This window comes from Sinocyclocheilus grahami, unplaced genomic scaffold (assembly GCF_001515645.1).
Source record: "Sinocyclocheilus grahami isolate Dianchi unplaced genomic scaffold, SAMN03320097.WGS_v1.1 scaffold553.1, whole genome shotgun sequence".
Classification (NCBI taxonomy): domain Eukaryota; kingdom Metazoa; phylum Chordata; class Actinopteri; order Cypriniformes; family Cyprinidae; genus Sinocyclocheilus; species Sinocyclocheilus grahami.
In genome coordinates, this window is record NW_015505732.1 from 473,952 (window position 1) to 494,226 (window position 20,275).

At 37.6% G+C, this 20,275-nt stretch overlaps 1 protein-coding gene across 2 annotated transcripts; it reads right to left on the minus strand.

The window, feature by feature from the left end:
• Positions 1–3,392: 3,392 nt before the first annotated feature.
• LOC107556029 (dnaJ homolog subfamily C member 25-like) lies at positions 3,393–15,666 on the minus strand. Of its 2 annotated transcripts, XM_016239001.1 has the most exons (5): positions 15,337–15,666; positions 13,535–13,687; positions 6,928–7,138; positions 6,668–6,846; positions 3,393–4,571 (listed from the first exon to the last, which is right to left on the minus strand). In XM_016239001.1, exons 1-5 carry the CDS (start codon positions 15,622–15,624, stop codon positions 4,449–4,451), a joined length of 954 nt encoding a protein of 317 aa, XP_016094487.1. In that variant the 5' UTR covers positions 15,625–15,666; the 3' UTR covers positions 3,393–4,448. The 2 variants fall into 2 exon arrangements, with proteins under 2 accessions (XP_016094487.1, XP_016094486.1); XM_016239000.1 differs by having other exon boundaries at positions 6,668–7,138.
• Between the last annotated feature and the right edge of the window lie 4,609 nt (positions 15,667–20,275).

Below are 20,275 nucleotides of genomic sequence, written 5' to 3' on the forward strand. Positions count from 1 at the left end.
AATCACCATCTCCAGCTGGTTAACAGAGGCCACACCCATCTGGAACACAAACATGTCTACACACACGAGCAGAGAGATCAAATACATACAAAAACAGTTCACAGATGCATAGACTATCTTAAGGTCATAACACCAGCCTTTAATACAGCCAATTTCAACCGTTGCTTGTTTTGGGGAGTTTCTGCCTTTAGTCTCCTCTTTAGCTGGTGAAATTCATGTTCAATAGGATTTCATTTGGAGACTGACTTGGGCAATCTAATTCCTTCCATTTCTTTGCCCTGATAAACTCCTTGACTGAGCTAGCAGGGTGTTTTGGGTCATAGTCCTGTTGCAATATGAAGCACTTTCTGATGAGTCTTGTGGCATTTTCTTGAGCATTGGTAGCCAAGATGTTTTTGTACACTTCTGCATTCATTCTGCTATCACCATCATGCGTTAAGCCATTAATAAAGTTGAGAGAGCCTGTTCCAGAGGCCCACGCAGTGACACCACCTCCTCCATGTTTCACAGATGAGGTTGTATGTTTAGGATCATTTGCCGTTCCTTTTTTTTCCTCCACACTTTTGCTTTCCCATCACTTAAATAATAGTTCATCTTTGTCTCTCATCTGTCCCTAAAACTGTTCCAAAACTCTACTGGCTCAACTTTCTGCTTTTTTGCAAACTCTAATCTTGCAATGTCTCTATGTTTGCTGCTGATCAGAGGTTTGCATCTTGCTGTGTAGCTTATGCTGTGGAAGTCTCCTGCGGACAGTAGATTGTCAGACCATCACTCCAGCTTTCTGGAGGTTATTGGTGATTTTACAGACACTTATTTTAGGGTTCTTTTTCACAGCTTTTATTATTTGTCTGTCAGCTATTGTTTTTGTCAGCCGACCAGGGGTGCGTTTCCCAAAAGCAACTATGGTTGCAAGTTAGAGGTCAATGGAACGAACCACCATAGTTAGCTAACGATGCTTTTGGGAAACGCACCCCAGGTCGTTGTTGGTTGCTGTTGTCACAGGTGGTTTCTTTCTTTTTCAGGACGTTCCAAACTGTTGATTTCTCCATGCCCATTGTTCTTGATATAACTCTAATTGAGTTCCTCTTTTCTTTTAGCACTCAAATTGCTTGCTTGTCTCTCAAAGTCAGCTCCCTCGTCTTCAACCTAGTTTGTGTGTGCAGTTATAGCAATGGCTAAAACTGATACAGCACATTCCCTGCTTTTAATATCTCAACAATTAATGCAACAGGACACAGCTGATCACTTAGAAAGACCTGTGAGCCAACTGTCCCAATACTTATGCTCACATCAGATAGGAGATGAAACTCTTAAGTGCTGATCTTCTTAGTTGGTAAAACATCCGAGTTGAATCATTTGCAGATGTCTTGACTCCACAGCATCCACAGCAGTCATCACTGTTCCAATACTTATGGAGGGCACTGTATATAAACACCATTTGTAGTTTGCTTTTTGGATCTGATAGAGCATTTGGACCCGGAAATGGTGACACATGACGTCATGCTTATCAAATGGATAGTGTTAACTACTGAGGCAGCGTTTTGTTTCCTACTCAGGGGTCCAGGGTTACATAACCAAGACGATTGGAGTCATGAATTTGGGGATGATAACATGAGATGCTATGCAAACAATCAATTTGTGATCGCTCTGTTCTCATTTCAGCCTCGTTTTTGTTACAGATTACATGAATGAAATTATTGCATGGAAAAATAATGACCAGGACATACTTAAAAAAAAAAATATCTCCTACTACTTTCTAGAATATACTTTTAATAACATTGTCTCTTCAAGACAGACTTCAGGCAATGAATCCTTACAGGCGAGGAAAAACTGATTTCGAAATTCCACTGAAATGAAGAAATTCCAAGCATTCATAGAAGGCACATAGTCAAACACAAAACACCTTGAATCTAATGAAAAGTCTTTGGGGGATAGACCTTTTATGTGCACCGTTGGTTATGCACACATAATTTAATAAATTACTGATGAAATATTAATGCCTTTAGTCTCCTCTTTAGCTGGTGAAATTCATGTTCAATAGGATTTCATTTGGAGACTGACTTGGGCAATCTAATTCCTTCCATTTCTTTGCCCTGATAAACTCCTTGACTGAGCTAGCAGGGTGTTTTGGGTCATAGTCCTGTTGCAATATGAAGCACTTTCTGATGAGTCTTGTGGCATTTTCTTGAGCATTGGTAGCCAAGATGTTTTTGTACACTTCTGCATTCATTCTGCTATCACCATCATGCGTTAAGCCATTAATAAAGTTGAGAGAGCCTGTTCCAGAGGCCCACGCAGTGACACCACCTCCTCCATGTTTCACAGATGAGGTTGTATGTTTAGGATCATTTGCCGTTCCTTTTTTTTCCTCCACACTTTTGCTTTCCCATCACTTAAATAATAGTTCATCTTTGTCTCTCATCTGTCCCTAAAACTGTTCCAAAACTCTACTGGCTCAACTTTCTGCTTTTTTGCAAACTCTAATCTTGCAATGTCTCTATGTTTGCTGCTGATCAGAGGTTTGCATCTTGCTGTGTAGCTTATGCTGTGGAAGTCTCCTGCGGACAGTAGATTGTCAGACCATCACTCCAGCTTTCTGGAGGTTATTGGTGATTTTACAGACACTTATTTTAGGGTTCTTTTTCACAGCTTTTATTATTTGTCTGTCAGCTATTGTTTTTGTCAGCCGACCAGGGGTGCGTTTCCCAAAAGCAACTATGGTTGCAAGTTAGAGGTCAATGGAACGAACCACCATAGTTAGCTAACGATGCTTTTGGGAAACGCACCCCAGGTCGTTGTTGGTTGCTGTTGTCACAGGTGGTTTCTTTCTTTTTCAGGACGTTCCAAACTGTTGATTTCTCCATGCCCATTGTTCTTGATATAACTCTAATTGAGTTCCTCTTTTCTTTTAGCACTCAAATTGCTTGCTTGTCTCTCAAAGTCAGCTCCCTCGTCTTCAACCTAGTTTGTGTGTGCAGTTATAGCAATGGCTAAAACTGATACAGCACATTCCCTGCTTTTAATATCTCAACAATTAATGCAACAGGACACAGCTGATCACTTAGAAAGACCTGTGAGCCAACTGTCCCAATACTTATGCTCACATCAGATAGGAGATGAAACTCTTAAGTGCTGATCTTCTTAGTTGGTAAAACATCCGAGTTGAATCATTTGCAGATGTCTTGACTCCACAGCATCCACAGCAGTCATCACTGTTCCAATACTTATGGAGGGCACTGTATATAAACACCATTTGTAGTTTGCTTTTTGGATCTGATAGAGCATTTGGACCCGGAAATGGTGACACATGACGTCATGCTTATCAAATGGATAGTGTTAACTACTGAGGCAGCGTTTTGTTTCCTACTCAGGGGTCCAGGGTTACATAACCGAGACGATTGGAGTCATGAATTTGGGGATGATAACATGAGATGCTATGCAAACAATCAAGTTGTGATCGCTCTGTTCTCATTTCAGCCTTGTTTTTGTTACAGATTACATGAATGAAATTATTGCATGGAAAAATAATGACCAGGACATACTTTAAAAAAAAAATATCTCCTACTACTTTCTAGAATATACTTTTAATAACATTGTCTCTTCAAGACAGACTTCAGGCAATGAATCCTTACAGGCGAGGAAAAACTGATTTCGAAATTCCACTGAAATGAAGAAATTCCAAGCATTCATAGAAGGCACAGTCAAACACAAAACACCTTGAATCTAATGAAAAGTCTTTGGGGGATAGACCTTTTATGTGCACCGTTGGTTATGCACACATAATATAATAAATTACTGATGAAATATTAATCTACAGTGGGACAACCTATGTCAGGTCTGCACTGTTTTAAAGTGAGATAATGTACGTAACCAGGATGCTCATGAACAGGAATCCCTACAAGGTAACGAAGTTTGCTAACTGGCCTTAAACTATAAAACTTTATTGAAGTTTACGACAAAAGCCTGTAACTGAAATATTAGATGTGACTTAATTTGTGGGGGGAAAAATGGGAAGAGAGAAAAAGAAAAAAGAAAAAAACCTTCAGGGCACAAGCACAGCATCAGATGACGTAACATTTACAGCAGATATGTAGAAAGAAAGAGACACAAAGCCTTTCCATGTTTGAAATTAGGCATTTTTCAACAAAAGGGTTTTCTATAGCCTGTGATCATATTCCTCCTGGTAAAACGCAATGTTATTACACAGTTATTTTTCTTTATGATTCCAACAGTCTCTTCCTCCTATGCAATGACAGAAAAATCTAATGATCCTCCACAGGTACAATCAAAAAGCCTTTATAGTCTATAAGAAAAGGTAGCCTTGTAGATGACGTGCACATTTGTCTATTGTAAACAAGGGTGCACAGAGCTGTGTGAAATTACACACACGTGAGCTCAGGCTGTTCAGGCTGGACATGCATCTGGGATGGTGCTCTGTGCATGTGAGGTCAATCGTCAGCAAAAGTGAGGCGTCCAGGCCCCTCACTCTTCATCCAGCGCCTGTAGCGTTTCCATCGTGGGTCTGTGGCCATCTTCATCTTCATCTCCTCCTCCTGCTCCTCTCTGTAGGCCTTTCATAAACACACAGTGTGATCACTCAGTCTGGAGTCCTAAACACAAACATACTGCCACCACACACTCGAGCTTATTATTAAAAATATTATAAATATAAAATAATGTAATAAAAATAAGTAAATCACAGATTGACTTAAGGAATGTTTCTTCTGAATATGAAAAAGGTTTGGGTGAATCTGATTCTCCATCATATTGTAAATTATATGATTTTAAGCATATGATCTTTAAGTTTTATATATATATATACACACACATATGCGCATCATTATGGGGCATAAACTATACCTATGTGAAAAACAGACATGAAATCAACAGTTGTACAGTTGTTACGTAATGTAAAACTAAACATGCATTAACAGCAATGTTTTTAAAGGGTTTTGAACTTATTTAGACTGCTTTCAGAGCCCAAGAAAAGCTGATATTTTTGACTGTATAGCAATTAATAGATTGCTGCAGGGGTGATGTATTTTTGTAGGCCACAACCCAGAAAAAAGTTTGTATTTTAGCACTTCTGGTTCCATCATCCATTCAAAGGTTTTTTTTTTAATAGGTTTTGGTTAAGTGCCTTCTGATGTCTGTGTTTAACACAAGCCAAATATATTTTCTCGTTTTATTCTATGGAAAAATTGGGATTTTGCAGTTGCACTAAATAAGACTACAGAGGTTGTGGGGGGACATTAAACATCATCAGACCAAACAGGAAAACTCATCTATTCACTACTCCGTGTTCACAATCTCACTGTTCATAAGCTTAATGATCGTGATGTTGAAAAGCCATGCAACCATGGTGTAGTTTGTTTATAACCTACATTAAAGGGACAGTTCACCCAAAAATTAAAATTAGCCCATTATTTACTCACCCTCAAGCCATCCTAGGCATATATGACTTCCTTCTTTCAGATGAATCCAATCAGTCAGCGGGTGTTGTAGTTCATCAGTCCAAAAGAAGTTAAATAAAGCGCATGCATCCATAATAAAAAGTGCCTCACACGGCTCCGGGGGGGTGAACAAAGGCCTCCTGTAGCAAATCGATGCGTTTTTGTAAGAAAAATAACCATATTTAAAACGTAATAATCACTTTAATCTAGCTTGTGCCCAACAGTTGTACACAGAAGCAGCTCCAGTTGTTGCGCATGCGCCGGTGAGTCTCGTGAAAACCAACGTTTGTTTACAGGAGCAAAGGAAGCAAAGTCTCCTTACTTGAGCAAAGGAAAACCAGTCTCCTCTTGGCTTAAATCAAAATCCTCAGACATTCTTCTTTACAAATCCTCGTTTTGTACTTCTAATTCAACAAAATTCAAACAAAAATGCATCGATTCGCTACAGTAGGCCTTTGTTCACCCCCTGGTGCCGTGTGAGGCACTTTTTATTATGGATGGATGCGCTTTATTTCACTTCTCTTGGACTGATGAACTGCAACACCCGCTGACTGCCATTAAACAGCTTGTTAGATCAAAGACCATTTTTAATATAACTCCGACTGGATTCGTCTGAAAGAAGAAAGTCATATACACCTAGGATGCCTTGAGCGGGAGTAATTCATGGGCTAATTTTCATTTTTGGGTGAACTAACCATTTAAGCTTTTTACTTCTGCAGATTGTACGTAGGCTTCAGCATTCATAAAAGTTGTTTTCCTTTGTGAAGTTTATCGTGATGAATCAAATGTGTAGGAATCATAAATCTTTGTTGGTCACTAAGCTTATTTTCAGCAATAATCCAAAAGGAAATGGAAACCCCTATTGGGATTTTTTTTCAAAGGAAACGGGGGATGATAACTTCCGGGTTGGCCTACAAAAAACATCATCACCGCTAACCATTTAAGCTTTTTACTTCTGCAGATTGTACGTAGGCTTCAACATTCATAAAAGTTGTTTTCCTTTGTGAAGTTTATCATGATGAATCAAATGTGTAGGAATCATAAATCTTTGTTGGTCACTGAGCTTATTTTCAGCAATAATCCAAAAGGAAATGGAAACCCCTATTGGGATTTTTTTCAAAGGAAACGGGGGATGATACAAAAAACATCATCACCACTCTATTATGTGGAAGTCGATCAACTTTGCAAAAAAAAGGAAAGAAATCTTCTCAAACCTCATAATTCTCTTTGATCCAGAGCTGCTGCTTCAGGAAAGTCTCTATCAGGCTGTTGTCCAGACTATCAAACTGAGCCTGTGACATCTTCATGTACCTGCGGATAATGTAAAGTCTCTCCTCATCCCCATACTCCTCCCCGCAAATGGTGAAACGGTAAAACCACGAGCAGTTCCACGCTACATAAGTGCACAGATGGTACGGGAACAGAATGATTTTACAAAGCAGAATATCAGATATATCAGGCTTCTGATAGCCACCTTTGATGTCTATCTTGTTCTTGATGATGTCTCTGATAATCTGCTCCTCCTCCTCACGGATCTCCTCTTTGGAGCGCCGGTTCTTGCCCTTCTCTTTGGTTTTATTCAGGAGACCTTGCTGCTTGGCCAGTTCAGTAGCCTGGATGCGGTATTTGGGAATGGTCATCAGGTAGTTGATGGCTTCTGTGTAGCTACTCCACCAGCTGTAATACTGCAAACAAATAAAAACATGTTTCTTAAATGGATAGTTCCGACTCTAATATCTAACTCTATGAGCCATTTTCTAAAAATGAATATGCCACACAAAGACATTGCTTGTTGAAACTATCAGCAGCCTATTACAGACATCAAACCTCTTGTTGAAGCTCTTGAGGACTTGTCTGAAATTATTCAATGAGCCAAACTAGTGCACTGATCAAGCTGTAGATGAGCTTCAGTTCTTAAGTATTTTCCAAAACTGGGTACAATGAGGTGAGATTATTCTACTCACCCTTCAACCTTCGATCATTAAAAGGAAATATATGTTGTCTTTCTTCATATAGTTACAGAGGATTACAAAGGAATAATGAAAATAACGAGGAGAATAATACAGCAGGCTGAAAAGAACTATTCCATAGATATTCTTGTCTCATATCACGTCACATTAAAATTTCAAGCTAAACGTTATTATCCTGACTTCTCAAAATAGAACACGAATGAAAATTCAGCTTATTTAGTTCATATGCATAATTTAGACGTGAATATTGTCTAGTATCATGAACTCTCCTCCCAAAATTTTATTGAAACAAAATATAGTATTAATTTCATGAAAAAATACAAGTTAAAATGCTTATGCTTATAATAATGTGTTTAGTCTGTTTTGAACACAGAGGAACACAAGTGTGATCACAATAAGATTGGCTGCAAAGAAAACAACTCATCTCAGCTAGACTTTCTATTATCATCACAGAAGAACTGGCTCAGCCTTTTCCGATGTGTGGGCACCACACTTCACTCTCTCCATCATCAGTGTCAGCAGCTGCATCTGCAGCACTGATTGCATGGGAAAGGCTTTGATACTGTTCAAAATTCGAACTCTAATCGAATGTGTCCACAGCAAATCAACAAACACCAGCCACTGCACTTAGTTATAACTTAAGTATACACTAGTATAAACTATAACTTTTAGTTGGGGTGTTCAGGATTTAACACACATAAACTGCACTTCCAGCCAGCAAAACAAAATTTAGTGAAATTCTAGTAGTATTTTTTACTTTGAACAATTAATGATGATTGAATATTTGACTGCTTGACTACAATTTAATTTAGTGTTACTATTGTAGTGTTATCTACTCAAAGGTGATGAAATCTTCATAAGAGGCTGGATCCAAGCTGCAGCTGGCATAATCTCTGTAGTTACCACGAGATATTGAATTTTGTAATAACGGTTTAAATTATAATTTTTTAATTAATGAATAAGAGAAAAATCACACGGTCCTTAAGTAGAGCTGATGACATGTTCAATAAGTAAAAAACACTGTAATTATATTGCATGTACCTTTGTTTTATAAGCGAAAATATACTGTAAAAATATAGTGTTATTTAGATTTCAAAATGGTTTGTTATTCTAGCCTAAAACATGGAGCGTCGATGTCCCCATTCAACAGGCATTTAAAAATGGTAAATATACCTACCTCATCATCATGCAAAGGTCAAAATCGTGAATCGAATCGTGAGTTGAGTGAATCGTTACATCCCCAGTTGAATAGATGCATTTCTTTGTTATGCATGAAATACTTGAATAGAAATGTGTTGTTAAGGAGTTGTTAATTGCAGATAAACCATAGTTCTGTTAAACCCTTTCTGTTACCAAGTATTGTGGTGCCTTACAAAAAAAAAATTAGAAGAGTCAGGACTGATGTTTGCTTTTATAATTAGGCCAGAGCTACTAAAATAGTTTCAACAGTGCATCTTATATTTTCTATTCTCCTTTGTGCACAAATTGAAGAACTTATCGGTTATCGATATCTGTATCAGAATCGGCCATGAGAAGGACTTAATTATCGGTTATCAGTATCGGTTAAAATGTTTCATATCGTGCATCCCTGATGAATATATTTATACATTAATAATGGATGGGTGCACAATAATTGAAACCATTAAACAAGATTCATTTTCACTTAATTTAATCTTAAAATTCACTTATTTGGAATGAATTTTCTAAGACCACACACTAAACATCGTGTCTTTAGGATTAATTAGGCCCTCAGTTACCATCAGATTAGTGAAACCACAATGAACATTAGCACGTGATTGCACTTGACTAACATACATGTTTTAAGAACATAAAAAAATATGCATATTTCAAAACAATAAAAAAAAAAATTTTTTAAAACAGTCTTTAACCAAGGTAACTTTAGCCTAAAATATGTTAAAGCAGGTAACGCACAATAATTGAAACCATTAAACAAGATTCATTTTCACTTAATTTAATCTTAAAATTCACTTATTTGGAATGAATTTTCTAAGACCACACACTAAACATCGTGTCTTTAGGATTAATTAGGCCCTCAGTTACCATCAGATTAGTGAAACCACAATGAACATTAGCACGTGATTGCACTTGACTAACATACATGTTTTAAGAACATAAAAAAATATGCATATTTCAAAACAATAAAAAAAAAAATTTTTTAAAACAGTCTTTAACCAAGGTAACTTTAGCCTAAAATATGTTAAAGCAGGTAACGATAGCTGACCACATTAATCCACAAATATTAGCGGATTTTATATTTTAAAAAACAACATTGATTAAAACTGCATATACATACTACATATACATGTTGATTTATTTTATAAATATTGTAACTAAATGCATTTGTCTACTAATTACCAAATAGTGCAGTTCTGTCTCTCTAACTCAATGTATTCCAATTGGCCGCTATAAAGTTCCTGGAACTGGATCTGAAGTCTACATGAATCACGTGACGATCAACCATTTCGAACTTCTGTTGGCGCAACTCTCTCTCTCAACACCTCTGACACAAGGTACAACAAGAGGGTAAGTAAGTGACAGAATTTTTGTTTTTGGATGAACTATCCCTTTAAGGTGAGCATTTATGTAATTTTGCTACAATATGAAAAGACTAACAAAACATTTATGGCTCTTTTTTGGCATTATATTTACATGTTCAAGTGTTTTTGGTCATTTCTGATCATGGGACTACATAGAATCTTTCTGCACTGATTTTATTCCATTACCACAGTAAACATTTTTTCAGGCCAAAATGAAATCATCCGTCCAACAAACAAATCTGGCCACCGAAATGAAATCAAAATTTAAAAAAAAAAAAAAATAAAATAAAATAAATGTTTTTGTCTTGAACCAAGGATTCAATAATATCGGTCAGGTATCTGATATATGGTTCAGATTAGGGGTGGGAATATTTAGGCACTTCACGATCCGATCCGATTCCGATTCTGGGAGTCACGATCCGATTCCAAAACGATTCTTGATCTACATTTTTTCCTAATTAATTCTTCTTCTGTGCAAATACATCTTTACAACTTTACATTTTAACCAATATTTCAGTTTCTATGCTTAGTGTTATATTTCAATTTCACAAAGAAACGTACAGTATTTTGTCCAAGCAATAATAAAAGGACACATTTAATTTATAATTTGTCTTAAATCTCATTTTGTGAAAAAAAACATTGTGAATCGAATTGAATCGTGAAATCAAAATCGTGAATCGAATCGTGAGTTGAGTGAATCGTTACATCCCCAGTTGAATAGATGCATTTCTTTGTTATGCATGAAATACTTGAATAGAAATGTGTTGTTAAGGAGTTGTTAATTGCAGATAAACCATAGTTCTGTTAAACCCTTTCTGTTACCAAGTATTGTGGTGCCTTACAAAAAAAAAATTAGAAGAGTCAGGACTGATGTTTGCTTTTATAATTAGGCCAGAGCTACTAAAATAGTTTCAACAGTGCATCTTATATTTTCTATTCTCCTTTGTGCACAAATTGAAGAACTTATCGGTTATCGATATCTGTATCAGAATCGGCCATGAGAAGGACTTAATTATCGGTTATCAGTATCGGTTAAAATGTTTCATATCGTGCATCCCTGATGAATATATTTATACATTAATAATGGATGGGTGCACAATAATTGAAACCATTAAACAAGATTCATTTTCACTTAATTTAATCTTAAAATTCACTTATTTGGAATGAATTTTCTAAGACCACACACTAAACATCGTGTCTTTAGGATTAATTAGGCCCTCAGTTACCATCAGATTAGTGAAACCACAATGAACATTAGCACGTGATTGCACTTGACTAACATACATGTTTTAAGAACATAAAAAAATATGCATATTTCAAAACAATAAAAAAAAATTTTTTTTAAAACAGTCTTTAACCAAGGTAACTTTAGCCTAAAATATGTTAAAGCAGGTAATGATAGCTGACCACATTAATCCACAAATATTAGCGGATTTTATATTTTAAAAAACAACATTGATTAAAACTGCATATACATACTACATATACATGTTGATTTATTTTATAAATATTGTAACTAAATGCATTTGTCTACTAATTACCAAATAGTGCAGTTCTGTCTCTCTAACTCAATGTATTCCAATTGGCCGCTATAAAGTTCCTGGAACTGGATCTGAAGTCTACATGAATCACGTGACGATCAACCATTTCGAACTTCTGTTGGCGCAACTCTCTCTCTCAACACCTCTGACACAAGGTACAACAAGAGGGTAAGTAAGTGACAGAATTTTTGTTTTTGGATGAACTATCCCTTTAAGGTGAGCATTTATGTAATTTTGCTACAATATGAAAAGACTAACAAAACATTTATGGCTCTTTTTTGGCATTATATTTACATGTTCAAGTGTTTTTGGTCATTTCTGATCATGGGACTACATAGAATCTTTCTGCACTGATTTTATTCCATTACCACAGTAAACATTTTTTCAGGCCAAAATGAAATCATCCGTCCAACAAACAAATCTGGCCACCGAAATGAAATCAAAATTTAAAAAAAAAATAAAATAAAATAAAATAAATGTTTTTGTCTTGAACCAAGGATTCAATAATATCGGTCAGGTATCTGATATATGGTTCAGATTAGGGGTGGGAATATTTAGGCACTTCACGATCCGATCCGATTCCGATTCTGGGAGTCACGATCCGATTCCAAAACGATTCTTGATCTACATTTTTTCCTAATTAATTCTTCTTCTGTGCAAATACATCTTTACAACTTTACATTTTAACCAATATTTCAGTTTCTATGCTTTGTGTTTATAGTTGTAATGTCAGTACTGCCATCTTAAGAATAGGGGTGTGAATCTTCTCACGATTCAACTCAATTACGATTATCATTATCAACTCAATATCACGATGCGTCACATTCTCAGTTTTCAATATTACTGCACATGGCTACATTTTCACATAAATTTTATATCATTTAATTTGAAAAAATGTACTTAATTTTTTTATTATATAAGCAGAATACTCTTTAAAACAATTACTTATTTAAAATAAGTGTTCTTTAAGTATCCGAAAGTTTACAGACAATAGGCTAGTTATGGGGTTTTCTTTTTTCCTCCGCATTATTGCCATTTGATTATTATTGATGAGATCATAGACAGTGGCTGCATTTACACTAATGCACAGATCCATTTCGATATATCAGATGTGCTGTCCTGCTCTGAAAACATAACTGACTGTATTTACATCAATTTCATATAAAAGTATTCGGAGATGCAAGTGCATTTAACCGCAGCCGCGATCGAGCTTCAGGACAACAAACACAAAGCATGAAATTCTGTCAGTGCGCGAGTTTCGTGCATCTAACAGTACTGCATTCCAAACGGCAGAAATTAATGCATATCTAAAGTAAAACATGGCGGGTGAAAGCACACACTGTCAAGCAATGCCCACGTGTCTCACAGCGCAAATTCTGTGCAATGAAGCCCGCCGCGTTTCTAGCACGCACACGTGCCATTTGTGGGGAAAAAACCAAGATCAGAATCGATTCAGAATCGTTGAAGAGAGAATCGCGATGCATCGGAAAATCGATTTTTTTCAGATGTTATTGCCCATAACATATTTGCCTTTATTGTAGTGCCCCCTATGGCCGTCCTAGGAGAGTCTATGCATCCGAGTAGTGGGAAATAATACTTAAATATATTCCTGGTTTCAAATCTATAGGCTTTACAATTTGGGCTTCACAATGAAATGTTGCAGTATTTGTTGCGGTGCCCCCTATGGGCGTTTTTTTTATTTGGTGTACTTCTTCAAAATGTACGTAATACAAATTGTTGTCAAAATGGATGACAATTTTATTGGCTCATATCTGCAAAACAATTTGATGAATCAGTTTCTTTGGCTTTTTGTCATGAGGGTCCGTAGATGAAACACACCAAATTGGGTTCTCTGAGATTTACAGTCTCTGATGCCAAAACAGATTTAGAAAAGAAAATAAGGAAGATGATGATTAAGAAAAATAGCGCCATCAGTATGTCGGCCTTTTCAAGCCAATGGCTACAGATGGCAGTAAATGACCAGAACATTTTGTGATGAGTGGTGTACTCACCTGAAACAGTGAGACTGCACAAATAGTTACGAGAATCACTATCCTAACGTCTACTTTGGGAGCAAGTCTTCTTCTGTAGTAGGTGTAGTAGTGGCTGTAGTATTTCTCTGGGTGGTCCAGCATGTAGTCGTAGTCCTTACGTAATTCTTCATCCTGAAAGTTGCAATATGGGAGTCTATTAAGCTGTTATAACTATTTACCATGTCACAAAATTGCAATGGAAAGCAAAATTCAACTTTGATGCTAGTTTGACAAACCCTTGAAAGTATTTTTACTGTAAAAGCTTGAAGACTTTACATTCAGTCAGTCAGACAAACACTATGAAAGACCTTCAGGCCCTGTTTACACCTGGTATTACGAAGCGTTTTGGTCGATTAGATCACAAGTAGATGCGGGAGACACATTCTCGCTCACACCTGGTGTTTTAATCCGTCTCTTCTGTCCACTTTCGACCACTTCTGTTCTGATTTCTTTTGACAGGAGGGTCTATGGGCCAGTCTCCGTGGGCATTTTCTGATCTTACCATTTAATATTGTGTAATAATAAACTCGCGCAATTTACATACGAGTCAAATGCTGTGGGCCCCCCCAAAGCTATTTTTAAAGGGGTCATATGATGCGATTTCAAGTTTTCCTTTCTCTTTGGAGTGTTACAAGCTGATTGTGCATAGATAAGATCCCTGAAGTTGCAAAGACTAAAGTCTCAAAACCAAAGAGGTATTCTTTATCAAAGTTAAGACTCTGCCACGCCCCCCTAAAACGCCTCGTTCTAACACGCCCCCACATACCTACCTCACTATGTGGAAATATTAGCATAATGCACCTAAATGTGCACTCAAAGAAAGAAGGCGTGGTTTCAGTAACCGCCTTTGACATCTGTCAGTCAAAAAATACGGGGTGTCTGTTTACATTTAGTGAAAAGTGGCTGTAAATCATCAGCTCCAGTGGCGCAGATGGATAAGCGCGTGGCATTGGCTTTTTGACGCGATCGACCCGGGTTCGATCCCATCTTTTGCCAAACTTTTTTTTCTCCCTTTTCAAATCTCGTATCACATCGTAAAGGCATTTATTTTCAATCAAAACTAAGGAAGTAATCAAAAAGTTGAAAATAAACTATCGAGTAGGGTTAGGGTATGTGTAGGGAGGGCTTTATTGTACCAATAAGGTGGCATCCATTTAATAATTAAAATTATAATTTACACTCAACACGTTATTGTTGCATACTGTTTTATAATGTACTACAATACTGAAGTGCAGATAATTGCCACTATTTTCAACAAGTAGTATACTTGATAGTAGAAATCTACCAGGACTCTGCTGTTCTTCGGCTGGTTCTTCCTGTATACGGTGATTGACAGATGTCTCGTCCAGTCAGCGGTGAGTAATCCCAAACCAATGGCGCTGTCTCAAACTATACCGACCTCTTCCAGTTTGTCTGATTTTTCTTGTGTTTTCTGACTTGTTATAATGTTTTCTGAATTGTTATTTTGTTTTTTAGACTTGCATTTGCGTTTGTAATTTGTTATTTTGTTTTCAGAATTGTGATCTGCTTTGCACTTCTCGGCCACCGTAATATTATTATAAAATATTATATTTCTAAGCACCACTTATTAAAATATTAATAAAGTCAGTAGCTGCAATAGCAATCAGTAGGTTGCAATAATAGCATCAGCATACCATTAATGCAACAGATAAATCCACCTCACCCGAGCTTTTACGTGAATGTTAAGTTTATACACAACACACCTGAATGAACCCGTTTGCTAATTCATAAACCTCCTAACAAGGACGGCCTGGAGTTACCTTGAGTGTCTCGTAAGCGCTCGCGACGAGCAGAAACTTTTGCTGCGCGGTTTCGCGGGAGTCGTCGCTCTCTCCGGGCTGGTATCTGTCCGGGTGATATCTCCGGGCCAGCTGGCGGTACGCGCGTCCGACCTCCGCTTTACTGGCTTCACGCGAAACTCCCAGCACGTCGTAACAACTCTGAGTCCCGCAGTACAGTCCCTCAATGAGCGCGGAGACCGCAGAAAAGCCCGAAATAAAGACAAGACCGACGCATAAAGTGAGTCTCGGCTCGATGGACGCGGCCATGTCAGCATTCTGAAGCTGCGGTCGCGCTCTGATGACGCAGCGTAGGACGTACACGTGTTGAACAAGGTTCTTCTTCTTCTTTCCAGTTTAACGGCGGTTGGCATCCAGCTTATTGGTGCATTACCGCACCCTTCTGCTCCGGAGTGTGGATCAGAGAATAGGTTATCTATTCCCTTTTCCCCCTAAAACTTACACATCACTCACATTGTCCCCTCACATTAATATCCACACACACATCATACATCAAATCCTGCTTAAAACCCCTGCTTCCCTTAAAAAAGTAATCAATATTCTACTCTGTGCCCTATTTACTGTGCTTAGTAACCCTTGTAATGTGATCTAGTGCACCCCAATCTCCCTTAGTTTATTCTTCATTACCTGCCTCTGTGTTTCATATCTCTTACAAGTCATGATTATGTGCTCCACTGACTCCTCTTCTCGACATCCCTCACTCAACCCCGTCTCGTGCTTCCCTCACCACAGCAAATTCTTAGTGCTTGAGTCTGAATAACCTCTAACCTTTTTAAAAGAGACTTAACTGCAGACCCAACCACTATACTACCATAATCCAACACCGATCTTATCAAGGCCACATAAATCCTTTTAAGAGATGAACGACTGGCTCCCCACTCTCTTCCTTTCAAACATCTCATCACATTAATTACCTTTTTACACTTGTCCTCAATTTTCTTTATTTGTTCTGCAAATGTCAACCTCGAGTCAAATGTCACGCCTAAGAATTTAAAGGATCCTACCCTCTCTATCTCTCTGCCATACATCCTTAACCTCCTATCTTCCTGAATTATTTTCCTGGTAAAAAAGACTGTTTGAGTCTTTTCTACTGAGAACCTAAACCCCCATTCATTGCCCCATCATCTGCAAACAAAGAAGTTCCAATGTCTTCAGGAACATTTACAAAGACATAATTTATCATAATAATAAATAACAGCGGACTTATCACACTTCCTTGGGGTGTTCCATTCCCAACCTCATATTGGCTTGATATTTCTGCCCCAATTCTCACTTGAATTCTCCTACCAAACAGAAAATCTTTTATCCAGTTAAACAATTTCCCACCTATCCCTATTTTATCCAGCTTGACATCATCTGCAAACAAAGATGTTCCAATGTCTTCAGGAACATTTACAAAGACATAATTTATCATAATAATAAATAACAGCGGACTTATCACACTTCCTTGGGGTGTTCCATTCCCAACCTCATATTGGCTTGATATTTCTGCCCCAATTCTCACTTGAATTTTCCTACCAAACAGAAAGTATTTTATCCAGTTAAACAATTTCCCACCTATCCCTATTCTATCCAGCTTGATTAATAACCCCTCCTTCCACATCATATCATAGGCTTTTTCAATATCAAAGAATACTGCAACTACGGTCTCTTTATTTGTTTGTGCCTTCCTTATTTCAGTCTCTAATCTTACTACTGAATCCATTGTATTCCTTCCCTTCCTAAAACCACTCTGACAGCTTACCAATAAATTTCTTTTTTCCATTACATATGACAATCTATCTCCCTCCATTATCTTACACAAATTAGATGTAAGGGCAATTGGTCTGTAACTTGTGGGTTTAGTTGGATCTTTGCCAGGTTTCCTTATCGGAATCACTACTGCTTCTTTCCATGCAATTGGCATTCCACGGTTTCCCCTCATTCCACACTTTATTATATAACTCAAGCAACTTTAACAGTGATCCTTCCCCAAAGTGTTTTAACATTACATAACACACCTGATCCTTCCCTGGAGAAGTAAGCTTTGCTCTTTTAATCGCTCTTACCATTTCCGCCAGAGAAAAAGGCTCATCAATAATACCACCAGTCTCTTCCTTCCTATTTAAAGCATGTACATGTTGACTCAAAGTTACTGACCTTCTCCTTCTCTCTTCTTCGGACAAATTTTCTGAACTGTGTATCTTTATAAATGATTTTGCCATAATCTCTGCCTTTTCCAAATTAGTGACACCCATTTCCTCCTCTAATATCAACACTGGATATTCCCACTCTAATCTTACTACTGAATCCATTGTATTCCTTCCCTTCCTAAAACCACTCTTACATCTTACCAATACATTTATTTTTTCCATTACATATGACAATCTATCTGTTATCATTCCCTCCATTATCTTACACAAATTAGATGTAAGGGCAATTGGTCTGTAACTTGTGGGTTTAGTTGGATCTTTGCCAGGTTTCCTTATCGGAATCACTACTGCTTCTTTCCATGCAATTGGCATTCCACGGTTTCCCCTCATTCCACACTTTATTATATAACTCAAGCAACTTTAACAGTGATCCTTCCCCAAAGTGTTTTAACATTACATAACACACCTGATCCTTCCCTGGAGAAGTAAGCTTTGCTCTTTTAATCGCTCTTACCATTTCCGCCAGAGAAAAAGGCTCATCAATAATACCACCAGTCTCTTCCTTCCTATTTAAAGCATGTACATGTTGACTCAAAGTTACTGACCTTCTCCTTCTCTCTTCTTCGGACAAATTTCTGAACTGTGTATCTTTGTAAATGATTTAGCCATAATCTTTGCCTTTTCCAGATTAGTGACACCCATTTCCTCCTCTAATATCAACACTGGATATTCCCACTGCCTCCTATCTCCACCCATCTTCTTTATCATTGACCATACCTCGCCCACAGGTGTTGATCTTCCAATTTCATTACAAAATTTCCTCCAACTTACCCTATTTGCCTGTCGTATAGTTCTTCTCACTTCTGCTTGCGCCTTCTTGTACTGAATAAGACTCTGCATGTTATGATTCGTTTTTACTAGTCTAAATGCTTTTTTTTTCTTTCTTACTGCCTTGTGACACTCCTCATTCCACCAGGGCACCAGTTTTCGATTACCTCTGTTTTTCCCCTTAGGAATAGCTTTCTCCGCTGCCATAATAATTGCTACAGTAACTTGCTTATTTACATCCTCTATATTTCCAGTTATATCAATCCTTGTCATTGTTTCTTCACTCATCTTCTTGAATTTATCCCAGTCTTCTTTTTCAAATATCCACTTTGGGATCCTTTCTTCTACCCTTACTTCTTGTCTCCCACCAACTCTGCATAGGACTGGGTAGTGATCACTACGCAGCGTAGTTGTTGTCCAGACCTCCCATTTACTCCTTCCAGCCAAAGTGTTGGACACTAAAGTTAAGTCTAATTCAGATTCCATTCCTGTTACTAAGTTTATCCTAGTTCCATTTCCATCATTCAAACTGACCAATCCTCCCACCAGTTTCAGTTCTTCTATAGTCTTACCATTTGCATCTGTTTGTACACCCCCCCACATAGAGCTATGAGCATTAAAATCTGCACACCAGATTACTTTTTGTCTGTCCTGACCTTGAATACTTAGTAAGTTATCAAGCATCAACCTTTTACATGGATTATAGTAGTTGATAACACTTAACCCCTCCCCTCTTTCCCACACCTCCACCGCTATGAATTCCTGATTTACCCCCATTTCTAGTAACCTATATGGCAATCCAATTTTGATAAATGTAGCACACCCTCCTCCTCCTCCTCCATCAGTTCGATCTTTCCTTAACACTGTGTACCCATGTATTACAAAATCAAGATGTGGTTTCAGCCATGTTTCCTGAATACATAACACATCTGGTTTCTCTTCTAATTCATTTATGAAATGCTTAAATTCTTGACCATTGGCCATTAAGCTTCTAGCATTCCATTGTAAAATAATTACCATTAAAATTATTAACCAACCCATGGTGTTAAATCAATTAACCAAATCAATTTTTTGATTTAACTTCTGCAGTACTATTAATCACCCCTGCTATGAATGTAACTAAATCTCCTTTTTCCCACATACATTCTTTCATTGATTCTTTGATTTTGTTCTTGTGCCACCATACCTTCTAACTCTCTTACGCCATTTTCTCTCTCTTTTGATACACTTACTGGTTCAGCATAGGATATCCTTCTCTCCACAATTATCTTTTGAATTTTAGTCTCCCGTTTCATAAATTCACATCCTCCATATGCCACATTGTGGGCTCCTCCACAGCTGCAACATTTTGGTGGAACCCCTACTCGACACTTTCCATAATCATGGTCCCCTCCGCACCTAGCGCACCTTCTCTGCCTGTTACAATTCTTAGCAGTGTGTCCAAACCTCTGACAGTTAAAGCATCTCATTGGCTTTGGTACAAACAACCTTACTGGATAACTCATAAATCCCAAGAATACCCTCTTTGGTATATTTTCTCCTTCAAACTCTACGGACACCGATTCACTGTCTCTCATCACTCCTTCCTTTGTTGTTTTCAGTCTTTGTACATTAAGTACTTTCCCTCCTTTTATATTTCTTTTTAATTCTTCCATGCTAACATTTATTGGCACCCCCGTTATCACTCCAGTGCTTCCACCTCCTATCCGAGCTCCCACTCTTCCAGTGTTTTCCACCTTGCATTTTCCTATTTCTTTAACTTTTAGCACTTTTTCAATTTGCATTGCATCAGCACACCTCACCAATAGATTGCCATCGTTAAGGACCTTTGCGTACTCTATATCCCCAATCTTGTTAGCCAGAGTTGTTGTTAGCACCAGTGGATTTACCTTCTTCATGCTCCCCTGGTTCTTCTCATTAAATCTTATTATGACTACATA

Excerpts from the sequence above, each read along its gene's own strand:
- LOC107556029 (XM_016239000.1), bottom strand. The coding sequence starts at position 15,624 with ATGGCCGCGTCCATCGAGCCGAGACTCACTTTATGCGTCGGTCTTGTC. Across the intron at positions 7,139-13,534 it reads GTGCAGTCTCACTGTTTCAG|TATTACAGCTGGTGGAGTAG; the intron begins GTGAGTACACCA and ends ATTTGTTTGCAG. Across the intron at positions 4,572-6,667 it reads GGATCAAAGAGAATTATGAG|GCCTACAGAGAGGAGCAGGA; the intron begins GTTTGAGAAGAT and ends TGTTTATGAAAG.